Genomic DNA, 15028 nt, shown 5'->3' on the forward strand with positions numbered 1-15028 from the left:
CAGGTTCAATCCCCATAGGGTCTACCAGCACATTCCTGCATCTTGGTACTGCATCCAAGGATCCCCTACAATTCTACGATTCTTTGATCTCTCCTTCATGTGCTTTGTGTTTGTCTGTTAAAATAATGACTCAGGAAAGAGAAAGCACAGCAGGAGGACACCCAATGAAAGTCCCAGCACATTGGCAGTGCATGTCGCCCACCTCTCTGCGCAGAAAGCAGTGGACCGTGATGATGACGAAGCCCTGGACCGAGTTGAAGACTGCAAAGAGGACCTGGAAGAGGATGGAGCGCCGGTCGGTCATGGCGAGCACAGCCGACATCCAGGTGAGCGCCAGCAGGGGAAGGACCACGCAGGAGCTCCATAGCGATGCCCTGGGAGGGGGCGGGAGGGGAGAAGGTGTGAGAGAGAGGTGCAGGAGCCAATCACAAAGGAGAAGGGGAATGCACACAGGCCGGGTCACCCATGCCACCCGACAAGAGCCCCTTTGCATACGATTGGTAGGTGACCAAAGGAGTTTGGGAGGGGGCAGAAGGTGATGGCAGGAAGCAGTTTAGTGCTGGCAGATGAGCATACATTAAGCAACATGGCAGAGGGTGGAGGGTTCCAGGAACATATGGATCTGTTCAGTTATGCTTATATTTCTAGAGAGATGTTTGGGCTCTGTGCAGACACCATGAAAAATGTATGGGCTCCCTGCTTCCTTCAGTGAAGGAACACACTCTGCACCTGGTCAGAGGCATTGGCCACTTGTCCCTTAAGGCTCTATGTTGGAGCATGGCAGTTAGATACACTCTCCCATGTCTAGTGGATTCTGGTGGCCTTTAATGATGAGGACCACGAGGAAGACCAAGGTTCCCCTGCATCTAGCAGTTCGGTTATTTTCATTTCTTTCATTTTCAACCACCTCAGCCTTGTCTTAGCCGCATCTCAGCTTCTTACCTCAGTCCCCCAACCCACCCTAACTTATCTGCCACATAGCTTTGCCTGTCTGGGCAACAGCTACATGGCTTCTGCACCTTTTCTTGCAAGTACACCAGGGGATGCTAAACCCCAGTTCAAGGGGCCTGATCTGTCACACTGCCTGCCATTTTTTCTGCCCCACCCTCTGCAGCACCTACCAATTGTGGGGGTGGCAACAACAACAAAAATCAGATCTGCAAAAACCCCGGCTCCTCCATGCATACCAGTGCCCTGATGGGGACACAAACCACCTCCCTCCCTGGTCATCAGAGTGATCATTTGATAACAAGGGAGAGTGCAATAACCCATGTCCTCAGCTGATCTTCCTGGATTAGATGAGAAACGGGGGCTGTGTGCACCCTGTAAGGGTTAGGGGTGTCCACACTGACTTCTGGCATGTGGCCCCTGGAGGGTGGGCCAAAGGTAAACGTGGCCCTTAGGCCACAAATTGTTAGCCACCCCTGTAAGGTAAAGGGACCCATGACCATTAGGTCTAGTCGTGACCGACTCTGGGGTTGTGCGCTCATCTCGCTTTATTGGCCGAGGGAGCTGGCGTACAGCTCCCGGGTCATGTGGCCAGCATGACTAAGCCGCTTCTGGCGAACCAGAGCAGCGCATGGAAACGCCGTTTACCTTCCTGCCAGAATGGTACCTATTTATCTACTTGCACTTTGACGTGCTTTCGAGCTGCTAGGTTGGCAGGAGCAGGGACCGAGCAACGGGAGCTCACCCCGTTGCGGGGATTCGAACTGCCCACCTTCTGATTGGCAAGTCCTAGGCTCTGTGGTTTAACCCACAGCGCCACCCGCATCACAGCCACCCCTGTAGTAACCAATATATAAATAAATGTAATTGCAGCCTTGGCATTGGCAGGGTCCCAGTATCCAAGAACTGGGGTGAAAGAGGCAGCTGACCTGGGATTTGAATTTCTGTGAGGCCTATGCATTAGCTCCCAGCTCTGTCTACACTGACTGGGCAGCCTCCTGAGGTTTATTTCTTCAGTGACACCATTGGTAAGATTGTGGGTCAAACTACACTAGCTGGTGAGAGATCCATAAGAAGCTTTTTCAGTAGGATGTAGGCTTCACAGAGGTCCAGAAAGGGACTGGGGACTGGGTAGGCCAGGAGGTTAAGGAATAATTGCATCCTTTGCCCTCACCATGCCCCACCTCACAATCCAATGAGTGTGGTACCCAGTGCTCTCCCCCCTAAAAATGTTTAAGGGTACTCTCGTTTTGACTCAAGAAAATCACCATTTTATAGTTCAAATTGGGTAAAAGAAGTACAGTAAATGGACAAAAGTAGAAAGATTCACAAAATGTTTAGGGGGTATGCGTCCCCCTAGAAAAAAAGCACTGGCTGTACCACATTTTCTCTAGAGGTATCCTAATTGTTAAGAAGGGGTTGTCTTGCCACGCGACTGCACTTTTCTTTTTCTAAGATGAGAACTGTCCATATCAATACAGCTCTTGCAGAGACATAGCACCTCCTCCCCAAATTGCACATCTGGTCACATTTGGGTGGGGTGAGGAGAAATGTAAAAATAAAATCCATTTTAGAGCTGCTGTTTAACTCCATGCACATTGCCCTCTTTGCCTTTCCAGATCAAAATGGAAAATTTTCCCAGATGTGATGGATTCCCTTCATTTTCTCTCTGTCATGCAGAGAGAGAAAGAGAGAGAGATGAGAAAAGGGAGGCAGCCGCAGCTCATGCATGTGATTAATTAGACCTAACTATCTTTTAATTCTAACGTCTCCTCTTGTGCTTCGCTCGGCTGTTAAAGGCTCATTATAGGCAATGCAAGGAAACAGGGAGAATGTTCCTGGCAATATAATCAGGAGAAGACACTGTGAAGGGGAAGCAAATGGAACCAAGTGGTGCCTATTGCCAGTTTGCCAAACATCACCTGAAGGTTTGTTTCCACCAGTGAATTTTGTGGTTTGCATAGTTCCTCGCTCCCATATTTGTTGAGGGTCCTGATTTTGGTCTTGCAAGAAAGTGCAGCCCACCAGGCAAGCCTCCTGCACAAGCCTTGTCAAGGGCAGGACAGACAGAACTATAAGTAAGGATGCCAGAGAATCCAGTTGTAAATGGAAATGGGGACAGAAACTTCTGTAATTCGCATGTTTTGTGCAAGGTCTGAAACAGAAACCATGCAAGCAAATACAAGCAGAAGTGGCTATTGTTCTTTCTTCAGCCCGCAAACGTTAAGTTAAAAATTACATTCTTTTCTGCACTGTTTGTGACATTTCCCTTCCGTTGAAATGCATCAGAATTAATTATGTCAGTTTTGGCTAACGCTGATAGTGAGAAACATAACGTAGGTTTTAGTGGAAGCCAAACTGTAGAGGAACGGAAATGGAGCTGATTGCAATGGACAGAGTCAGTCACTGACATTGGCTGTGACATTAAGAACTTCTGCTTGGGATATTTCCTCCTCCCTCCCCGTTCCCCCTTTTTCATGTGACATGATGTCTTTTCAGTCTGTGAGCTGAAGGGCTAGGACCCCCTTAGAACTGATTTTTGCCTACCACTCTGGGAGCCTCTCAGGCTATAATGGGCAGGGCATAAATGCTTTAAATAGATAAATAAGCAAGGCTCATTAAGATGAATGGGAGCTGTGCTGGAGCATGAGAGTGCTCTAGGTGCTCAGCTTCTCATTTTTACTACATTTAGTTTGCCCCATTTCCACATAGGCTGGTTGTTTAAATTTTAAGAAAGTCCATGTGAAAATATGTGTGCATTTTCATGCATGTTAATCTTGACATGTTCCCTCTACAACCTATGTCTAGAATATGCATTTTTTGCAACCAAATCCCACCTGAATATGGGAAACTGGTGGTCTTCCAGATGTTGGTGGGCTCTTAACTCCCATCATCCATGACCATTGGTCATACTGGCTGGAGCTGATGGGAGTTGGAGTCCAACAACATCTGGAGGGCCACCAGTTTCCTAATACATTTGCTTGTCTGTCCTTTCCCCTCCCCCTTTCTCTTTCATTCAGAGAAGAGCAAATTCTGAAGCGGAGCTATGTTTCAGTTTGCGTACCATTTCAGGAAGTGCAAATGTGGTAGGTTCACATTAAAATGCAAACAGAATGGATTTCTGTCCCATCCCTGGTGGCTGCCAACCGGGCCCAATTCTAGAGGCTTATAAGAATAATCAATTTGCAAGAGGAGATGGAGGAACTCCATGCTGCCCAACTCTCCCCTCCCCCCAGGTAGGTTGGACAAGCTGGTACATGGTTTCTGCCCTGCTGCCAAAATAATTTCCATCTGAAGCAATTCACACATAAGGGGATTTTTCAAAAAGTGCTTCTTCAGCAAGGTGTTTTGTGTGTGTGTGTGTGTGTGTGTGTGTGTGTGTGTGTGTGTTTACTGCCTTTAAAAATTAAAAAACCCTTAAGCCACAGTCACTTCGCTTCCCTGCTCATCTCCCTGGAGCAAGCCCAGATGCCGCTGGCAATAGACCTGGGAGCAGAAGAGCAACTGATGGCAGCGGAGTCAGTGTGTGTTGGGGGGGGGGTGTAGTTTAGCCTCAGGGCCTTGCAGGTACTGAGGAAGAGCAGGTGGCTCACAGTCCTTCCTGGTGGAGAGAGCAGAAAGGAGTAGAGTGACATTCTATGGCTCTACTACTGCAGCTGTTCTATTGAAGAGCTTGGCTCAAACATAATGCAGCGTCTGGGATTGCCTTGTGGGCACCCTAAAAGGACAGTAAACGAACAGTTCTTCAATTCATTAGATTTTTTAAAAATAGTTTTTGAAAGTGTCTTTTTTTAAAGGAAAAAAAAATGACCTGAAGGAGTTTTGACAGTTCAGTGGAGAGAAGATTCTGAGGTGATAAATTCAACTGCACAAGCATCCCTCTCGACTGCCATTGCCATTTGGGTGAAGGCCAGACCTACTGGCTGCTTCTTGCAAATAGTTTTGGCAGTGCTGAAAAACATCTTCCATTTGAAAAAATAAAATAAAAAAATGATGTTGATTTTTCAGCACTACTGGCAAATGAGATGTTTCCTCTGTTCTTTAAACTGCCCTCTCTTACGAACATCCTCCATGACATCATGGAGCTAAATTCTGCATCATCAACATAATGACATCCCATTTGCTGCATGATCTAGGTCTGCAGCCTGGTGTCCTCCGGATGTTTTGGCCTACAACTCCCATCAGATGTGCTGATGAGAGTTATGGTCCAAAACATCAGGAGGACACCAGGCTGGGGGATGCTGATCTAGGTGACAGATTCAGGAAGGAGGAGGTAGTTGAAGCATCCTAGGAAAGGCAGCACAGAGGCGAAAACAGCCACGTGAAGGGACCATGGTGCTGCCACACTGGGCACAGGGCATTTGCAGAACCTCAGTGCTTTGGGAGATGAAGTTCCACCCCACTGAAATGGCAGCTTCCAGCCTGAAATCAAGAAGCCCTGGTTTGGCAAGGAAAGAAGAGGTTTCAGTGGTGGAAAAGCATATGTGTTCTGCATGCAAAGGTCCAAAGTTCAATCTATGACCACTGGTGGAGGAACGGGAGGGGGGAGGGAGCAGACCACCCCCAGCACCACTATTCAGGTAGGTGCCCCCTGGACATGTGCCACACATCCCCCCCACGCACCAGCTGCCACGCCTCCAGAACACGCGCCATGCCCTCGCAGGTAGCGTGCCATGCCCCCCGGGGTGCACACTACGCCCCCGGGGGGGCAGCCACTCCCCCGCCTGCTCTCTGCCCCCGGTAGCGGAGCATGCAGCTTTGCCACTGTCTATGACATCTCAAAGATTGAGGATCACAGGAATTCAGAAAACAGAGACCCTGGGAATTGGTTGCCAGCCAGACTAGACAATAGTATGTGGTGGGGGTGGGGAATTGGATCTGGCCCATGAGCTGCAGGTCCTTACCTCCCCAACCCCTGGAGGGGCCAACCTAAACAGTTGGATGGGGTCACCCCTCTCCCTGCCATCTGACAGGCAGATCCATTTCCCTTGGCCTAATCACAGCAGTGCTTGTGAAGGTGCAGCACTTCCAAAGTACCAACAAACAGCTGATCCTTGTTGCTTCCAGAGGCACAGGGCTTTCTTTTTAGGTACCTATGCAAGCCCTACTTTTGATATGAGCCACTTCTTTACCTGCCCTTTACCCAGCGTCACATAGGAGCAGGTGGGTGTGACTTGGCTGAAACAGCCTTGTGGGCTGAATGGGGAGGCCTGGTGGACCTAATGAGATTCGGAGGCTGGAGGTTCCCCATCACTGCTCCATGGTATCCATCAACCGGCACTATAAAGAGGCTTCACAGCATCAAAAGTAATTGCTAGCTAAGGAATTGTGCCTTAAGTAAACGTTAGCAGTTCCCGTGAGAGCAGGTGACATTTCTAACTGTAAAATTACAGAGCCCAGCCGAGTGAAAGAAAAATTTAGCACCCATCAACATGCACTGTCAACAAAGCAGCCAGAGAGAGAGAGAGAGAGAGAGAGAGAGAGAGAGAGAGAGAGAGAAGGCAGCCAGCAGAGCAAGTGCATGAGGAGGCCAGAGAGAGAGACTAACATGGCGCTGTTGGCAGTGGCGGTGAGCAGGGCTGTGCTGGAGACCACACCGCACTTGGTACATTTCAAGAGCAGGCTGCCACACGGGGGATCCTTGAAGCTGAGGGTGGTCCCAGTTCCACACCAACCAACATGCATTATGTTGCACCCACCAGCCCACCAAGGTGTGGAAGGGAAGAGGCACAGCAAGAAGACAAAGTAGCCAGAAGGAAAAGGAGGTGACAAGACCGACAGGAGGAGGAATGGGGAGAAAGCAATTGAGGAGGGGGAAAGAGAAGAGAGAAATAGAGAGCTGGGTTAGTTGCAGGAAGCACGGCTTGTTAATGGCCAGCATGAAGCAAGGCAGGCAGAAATTCAAGGGCAGGATTTAGCCCCTTTGGCAGATGCTGAAGAGGAAGGGAAAGGCTGCCTTTTTGGGAGAGAGGGTGGGACTCGGCATTGTCCCTCTTCTATCTCAAGCTGTGCCATACATACTCAGCAGTGTCTCCTGACATTCCAGGCAACAGGCAGAGGCTGAGCCCTCCTCCCTGCCACGCCACCATCAAGTGGAGCTCTGCTGCCCCAAAAGCTTTGAATGAGGTGTTCTTAAAATGAGGGTTTGAGCTTTTTGCCACTGTGTGTGTGAGAGAGTGGCTGTACGATCAGGGCAGGAACACTCTACACAGTGGGCCACTGATGTCTGCACATGGCAAAAATGGCACTTTGAGGGTGAGCAGAGCTCTGACTCTCAATGTAGAGATGGGCAATTTGGGCACCCAACCCTCTAAGATTGGCTTGCGCAGCTGAGCCCTGCTGATGACAGGGATGCTGCTTGCCCCAATGTCTCGTCCCCAAAATAAATTTGGATTTTTGAGTGTTCATTACTTAATAAGCTTTTCAAAGGATTGATTTGCTCAAAAATCCCATTTAGGGGCTGCTCCCCATTTCCTTGAAAGCCTTATTCTGGAGAAGGACAAGCAGATAATGAGTTCCCATCAACATGCAGCCAATGCACAGTGAGCCTTTTCCCACTGGGGATTGTGGGGCTGTTGATCCTGAGCAGGAAATGACATTCCCTGGGAGGGTTTCTGTTCAAGGGAGCCCTCCAATGCATGTTACCCTCCTCCCTTCTTCATGGTAAGGGGCTGGCAGGGAAATACAGTGCTGGGATATTAGTCAGTTCCACTCTGAGTCAGACTCTATTCAAAGTAGGGCCTTGAACAATTTCAAGTGGCCTGCCTCATTCAAGTTGGTGTTTTTTCAAACCTCCCCCATTTCTAAAAGTAATTTTATGCACACACATTTATGCACGCATGCACACAGACTCACATACGTGCACACTCCCATTCATTATTTTAATCTCTCTAGGACTCAAAATAGGAAGGGAAAGTGGAGTAGATGTTTTATTGCCGTCATTAACTCTGAGCAAAGCCGCCATGGGGTGACTTTAGCGGTGCATTTCTTCAGGGCTCACTTTCTCAACCTAAACCCACTGTTCTCAGCTGAGCCAGCCAGTGTTTCCAGCATCTATTGCAGCTGCCTGTGGAGAGCCCCCTCGCAACCCTTCCTCCCAGCATTGCTGCTGTGTTCCAGCTTGCTCACCCTCCCTCCCACAGAGCCTAGCTGCTTCTTGGGTTTGAAGCTGCATCGGAGAACAAGCGGGCTCTCAGCAGGTGGTTGTAGCAGCTGTTGGAACAGCTAGCTGCTACAGGCACCTGGAGGCTTCACACCATGTGGCACTCTGTTCGCAAGCGCTTGTGTGAAAGAGGGCTTGGAGGAGTTGATGCTCTTTTCCCTAAAGTAACAAAAAACTGGTAACTAAGTGAAGTCTGAGCAACCACGCAGGCAGCATGCAAACCTACCTTGGGAACTCAGAGTTATACCTTGTCTTTCTGAGATGGTAAAAGTGCATTTCTGATGCATTATAAAAGCTTTCCCCAAAATAGCACCCTCCAGATGCATTGGACTATAACGCCCATCAGCTCCAGCTAGGATGACTATGCTGGATGGGACTGATGGGAGTTGTAGTCCAATACATCTGGAGGGTGTCAGTTTGGGGAAGGCTGTATTGCACCCAAAAAAGCTAAGGTCACATTGGATTCAGAAGGGGCAGTATGTGTATGCATGTGCCTGTGATATCAAGGGAAGTTATTTTCCAATATGACTAGCAAAGCAGACTGCATTGGGGGTTTTTTGTGTGTCTATAAGTTGCCACCAAATTTTCAGCTGATCTTGGTGAACTTGGAGGTCCCTGCTTAGAAAACATAGCAGTCCTTCCACATCAGAACAAAGGCCCATTTAGTCCAGCATTCTGTACTCACAGCGGGAAGCCCGCAAGCAGGACCTGAGGACTACAGGAATCTCCCTGCTCAAGCTCCCCAGTGAGTGATATTCAGAGGGATACCGCCTCCAATACTGGAGGGAGTACACAGCCAAAAGCAGCTCACCAGATGGGATGGAGCCACTATGCTAGCTTCCCAGCAGGTGAGTTACTGTTGCTTACTGGGAGAGAACCCCTTCTGTATATAGCCAACATGGCTGGTAGCCACTGGTAGCCAAATATCCATATTAATTACAGTGGTGCCTCGCAAGACGAAAAGAATCCGTTCTGTGATTCTCTTCGTCTAGCGGTTTTTTCGTCTTGCGAAGCAAGCCCATTGACGGATTAGCGCTATTAGCGGCTTATCGGCTTATCGGATCAGCTGATAAGCGGCTTAGCGGCTTAGAAAAAGGGGGGAAGGACCTAGAATGTTATTTTTGTTTCAGACCTTGCAGATTCTTGATAAGATGGAATGTTTTAAGAGGTGGCACAAAGACATTTCGAAATTTGTCTGGCAGGGCAAAAAGCCCCGAATTAAATTCAAAATACTGACTGACGCTAAAGAAAGGGGGTTTTGCCCTGCCGGACCTAAAATTGTACTATGAGGCAGCAGCGTTTTGCTGGCTGAAAGAATGGATGCTCCTCGAGAATACAGACACCTTGGATCTGGAAGGCTTCAATAATGCTTTTGGTTGGCATGCATATCTTTGGTATGACAAGGTTAACAGTACCTTTAAAAATCACATTGTTAGAAAAGCATTATTTAATGTCTGGATAAGATACAAAGACTTATTGGAAAATAAAACCCCTAGATGGGTGTCACCAGTGGAGGCTAAAGCAGTGAAGAAACTCAATATGGAGGTCGGATGGCCGAAGTATTGGGAAATTTTAGAACAGGATGGAGACAAGGTTAAACTACAAAGTCAGGAGAAATTGAAGCACAAAGTAGAAAATTGGTTTCAATATCGCCAAATAATGGAAATTTTTAAACAGGATAGGAAAATCGGTTTCCAAGTGGAGAAATCAAAACTAGAGACCGAATTGCTAGAACCCAATACTAAGAATTTATCTAGAATGTATAACTTGCTGTTGAAATGGAACACACAGGATGAAACAGTTAAATCTGCTATGATTAAGTGGGCGCAGGATGTTGGACACAACATTATGTCAGATGACTGGGAATGGTTATGGAACACCGGTATCAAATTTACGGCATGTAATGCCTTAAAGGAAAACATTATGAAAATGGTATACAGGTGGTACATGACCCCAGTCAAGCTGGCAAAAATCTATCATTTGCCCGATAATAAATGTTGGAAATGTAAAGAGACTGAAGGTACTTTTTACCACCTTTGGTGGACATGCCCGAAGATAAAGGCCTTCTGGGAAATGATCTATAATGAAATGAAAAAGGTACTTAAATGTACATTTTCCAAAAAACCAGAGGCCTTTCTCTTGGGCATTGTCGGCCAATTGGTGACAAAGAAAGATAGAAATTTCTTTATGTATGCCACAACAGCAGCAAGAATACTCATCGCAAAGTATTGGAAGACACAAGATTTACCTACTCTGGAAGAATGGCAGATGAAAGTGATGGACTATATGACACTGGCTGAGATGACAGGCAGAATCCGTGACCAACGTAAAGAGATGGTGGAAGAAGAATGGAAAAAATTTAAGAGCTATCTTAAGGACTACTACAAACTCAACGAATGTTAAAATGTTGTGGTTGCTAGAAGTAACAGGGTACAGGGATACAAGGTTAGATAATAAAGGAGGACTAAGATGACAGAGATTAGAAAGTAACAACTGGGAGTTGCTAGTTCAAATATGGACACTGGGATGCAGAGAGGGGGGGTATGGGGAAGTCCAAGAAAAAAGGTTTATGAAAATATCTTTGAAAGTATTTTGTATGTTTGTTTTGTTTTGTGTTTGTTTGTTCTTTTTAAAAAATGCTGTGAAACCAATAAAAATTTATTAAAAAAAAAAAAAGAAAGAAAAAGGGGGGAAGGAAAAAGGGGGGAACCCGCAGGAACTCGCAAGACATTTTCGTCTTGCGAAGCAAGCCCATAGGAGATTCGTTTTGCGAAGCACCTCCAAAACGGAAAACTCTTTCGTCTAGCGAGTTTTCCGTCTTGCGAGGCATTCGTCTTGCGGGGCACCACTGTATTTTCAGAATCTGCTATAAGAATCAGATTGCTGGGATTTCTCCCTATAGAAGGGTAGTGGGGTGGGCTCCCCCCCAAAAAAAAACCCTTTATATTTTGCTCAGCAGGAGACAAGCACCCTTCCTTCCTACATCATTGCCCCACCACATATATGGCACCTTGTTTGCCTGGCAGGTACGCCAGCTTCAGCATTTTGTCACAAAAAGAGTGTCTGGAATTGGTGTGTGCAGTGTGTGTGTGGGGGAGGCTTACCCAGCTCGCTGCTTTTTGGACTTATCTGAGATGCCATCCCGAGACATGAGCTTGTTGAACACGATGATTCCGATCAGCATGTTGACCTGGCAGTGGAGAGAGAGAGAGATCCACAATCAGCAGAATCCCAGGGCTATCTAATTTCTAGGCCCCTTAAAATTCACATTGCAGCAGACAGCTGTTAAATGAAAAAAGATGCCTCAAAGCGACTTACTATTCCACAAAATGCAAAAACAGCCCCTTTAAAAGCAAACAAAAGCCCCAACAACAACAAAAGCAAAGGGCATATCAACAAAATTTCTTAAAGTGCTCAACCTAAAAGGGAGAAAACGACGAGTCTCCTAAAGGCCTTTTGCTCACCGGCATGGAAAGCGATGAAATGGCAGCATAGTAAATGATCCGCAGAACAAGCTAACGGCCACCAACATCACTGGGCGGCATTTGAGCACCTACCAGAACAATCACAGCAGCAGGGCCAACAAAGGCGTAGAGCAGCCCTCCTTCAAGGGACAGCCAGCAGCTGGGGAGAGAAGCCAAGAAAGAGGAGGAAGGGTCAAGAAAGATCTCAAAGTTTAAGGCTCCTGGATTCCAAGTTTTTAAACAGGGGCAGGAGAAACAGTCAATTTTGGTTTCTCGGTTTCTCACTTTTCCAATTTTAAGTTCAGTTCTCCATGTTTCATATTAGTTTGATATTTTATATGTATATTTTAAAATCCTCATGAAAATTCACCAGCATTTTAGTATGAATTTCTCCTTACATAAACACATTTTTGATGGAAGCCACCCAGTGGCAACCCACTTAGATGGGCAGGATACTACTACTACTAACATTAAGCAACTTTGTCTAATGTGCACATTTTTTCAAAGCAATTTCCCCTAATACACGACATTTTTGTATGAAGTTTTAATGTATACGTGCATTTAAATGCAAACATTACCCTAGTATATGCTTTCCCCCAAGCATTATTTGGCTAGAGATCTGCATTACAATATTTGGAAAAAATGTGAACTTTGAGGGTTGACTATGTTTTAGTTCACTTGTTGTTTTGGAAAGTGTGAATTAGGCTCATTGACCTTTAAATGCAAACTGATTTAAATCCTCCCTTCCTGTCTATATCTACACAGCCTGCTCCCATCTCAGACGCGTTGAAGGTTCTTAGGTTCTCCTTAGATGTTTCAATTCTCCTTCCCCCTCCCCATTTCATTTTAAGAAGATGAGACCATAAAGCTTTGGAACCTATGGAACCTACTAGCTGGATGTTCCGTATCCTTTGGTCCGAGTAAAGCCAACAGAGACAGCAACTACCAAGGCTGGCAACCCTAGATGGGAAATACAGAGATGAAAATGCAGGTAAAACCACAAAAGAATTCTGCATTTGAAGCACTTTGTGGAGAACCAGCTACCAGGGACAGGTGAATTGGGTCCAAGTGAGGGGGAAAGGACCCCCCCCCTTAAAACACACATATTTCCCCCCCTAAGCATTTGCATCATTAACTGCATTGCAAAATTCAGAAGGCTATGAGATTCTGACTGATAGCTGTGTTCTGCATGTTGTTCGGCAGTTCTGAACTTGGACTGTTGAACTAGGTTGATTCACTTTAAAATGCAGCCTGAATAAAATCCCCACCCATTCCTACATCTGACCATCTCACAAACCATCTTGGTTTCTATGAGCAGTCTTTTGGCATAGTCCCAAAATCCCCAGGGGGGTTGAGAGCACTTGCAAAGAATGCTCACAAAACCCAGCACGGTATCTTTTTAATGCATCCTTGGAATGGAGGGGGAGAGGTAACGGGCAGCAGGAGAGAGTTGTGCTTACTACCAGTGAAGCATGCAGGCCTGCTAAGCTCCTGACCTTGAAGTGACAGTTCTGACCATGCTCAGACCCACCATTTTCTGCTGGGACCAATTGGGCTGTTCTGAGTAAACTGCAGGTCCCTTGATCCCACAAGGAAATTATGTTTCTGAGCATGCTCACCCTGCTTGATAGTGACCTCGGCGTGCTTCCAGCGTCAGTTACTTCCCCATTTTGCAATAGTAAGGGTTATTTTTCTTTTCTTCCAAAGCAATGGGGAACTGGCAGGGGAGGGCATTAATGGCTTATTTTGAGGATTGACCCAAAAAGGTGTGTAGGTTTGCATGAATCAGGTTTCCCTCCCCCCCTCCCCCCACCACAAACTGTGTTTTTGTTTTTGCTGCTTTTGCATTTTGAGTTCCCCTGCCCACAAGTTTTTGCCCTGTTCCTGGCACTTGATTCACACAAACCTCTGTAACAAAGTGGTTAGAGGGTAAAATTGCCACACACAGATTTTGAATTGTACTGATTAGTTACAGGTGGAATTTCCCTATCTTTATCTACAACCAGCCTACTTTTTGTCTCAAAGAGCAAACGGAGGAACGCTCGACTTTCTACCAAGAATTCTTTGATTGTGTGGCCCAGTCTTACCTTTCTCTCCCTCCCTACCCAGAAGGTTAAGTTTGGGAAAGGGGGGGGGGAGTGAAATGAATAGCAAGCAAAGTTGGCATAGAGGTGAGCTAACTACAGACTGAACTGCTGGTTACAAAATGAGCCAAGCCAATCTGCAGAGAGGGGTTTGGCTCACCTTGCAATGGCTCACCTCATAAGCTGCCCTAAGTTTTCCAACCTGCAGGAGTTATTTTCTGAACATTCCCAATTCTGGACATCTGGGGTGCTTCCTGACTGTTGCTGTTTGCAGACGGGAGTTAGTCACCTACCAGCAAATTCAGCTCGCACTATTAAAGCTGACTGGGAGCTCTTGTGCTACAAAACTGCTTCCCCAAAAAGATATGAGATAGCGATAAGGAAAATGACAGGGAAATGCACTGGAAAGTGTTGGGTAATAACACTTGCTTTGACACAACATCTAACCTACCCACAAACGAATCAGAATGAACACTCATTAAATAGTCAGTGCATCTCCCTGCAAAAAGTAAGGATGCCCAATAAACTGGTCTGGAAACCCCCTTGATGCCATGCCAGGTTCTGATTTTGTTGCACGTTAGGTGAAGCTTTCATTCTCCTCACACTTCCCAGTTTGTGAAACTCCTCCTTCCAAAAGCAATTGGGTGCAAACTGTGTTTTTCCGAGATCAAAGACTGGCTTGCAATAAGCATGCACATCCCTTGACTGCTCTGCACCTTACTGATTGCCTTCATCACCAAAGCATTGTGCTGGTGATGACAGCAGGTGCTGAAAGAATTCCATTTGCGGTGTTAGAAGCTGGCAGTGAGGAAAGGCTGGAGGAAGCTCTGCCTGCAGAAGAGAAGACTGAAAGAGCACATGGCAGCATCCTTTATACAACTGAGAGGGGTTTCACACAAAAGGTGAGAAAGACTTGCTGCCTGCTGCCCTACAAGGCAGGACTAGATCCAATGGGCTGAAGTGACAGGAGGGTAGATTTTGGTTGAACATTAGGAAAATAAACTTCGTTAACAGTAAGAGGAATTTGACAATGGAGCCAATTGCCCAGAGTGGTGAAGGGCTCTCCCTTGTGGGTGCTGGGACTGTTCTAGTTCTGGATTCCTTGCACAGAGCAGGAGTTGATCAGCCTTCCCCAATCAAAAGCCCTTCAGATGCTTTGACTACAACTCCCATTTGCCTCATCTAGCACAGGGCTGATGGCAGCTGTAGTCCAAAATACCTGGAGAGCACCAGGCTAGCAAAGGCTGGTCTAAGTAGCCTAGAAGGCCCCCTCCAACTCTAGGATTCTGCTGGTTAAGTCACTTGCACCTTCAAGCCACTTCTTGGATGCTATTGCTGCAGTCAGTAAGGTTTGTATCTGATGCACAGGT

General features: G+C 46.7%; 1 protein-coding gene across 10 annotated transcripts in view; it reads right to left on the reverse strand.

The window, feature by feature from the left end:
- The window catches only part of ADGRB2 (adhesion G protein-coupled receptor B2), a 165611-nt gene that overhangs the window by 11711 nt on the left and 138872 nt on the right, over positions 1-15028 (reverse strand). For 9 of the 10 annotated variants that reach the window (XM_081200011.1, XM_081200012.1, XM_081200016.1 and 6 more), the window contains 5 exons: positions 12465-12534; positions 11668-11734; positions 11215-11300; positions 6497-6595; positions 203-374 (listed from right to left, as the gene is read on the reverse strand). In XM_081200011.1, the coding sequence (XP_081056137.1) occupies positions 203-374; positions 6497-6595; positions 11215-11300; positions 11668-11734; positions 12465-12534 (494 nt within the window). The remainder of the gene's footprint in view (positions 1-202; positions 375-6496; positions 6596-11214; positions 11301-11667; positions 11735-12464; positions 12535-15028) is intronic. The other variant, XM_081200014.1, reaches the window with a different exon arrangement.

The sequence above is a fragment of the Podarcis bocagei genome (assembly GCF_964188305.1).
Source record: "Podarcis bocagei genome assembly, chromosome: 7".
Taxonomy (NCBI): domain Eukaryota; kingdom Metazoa; phylum Chordata; class Lepidosauria; order Squamata; family Lacertidae; genus Podarcis; species Podarcis bocagei.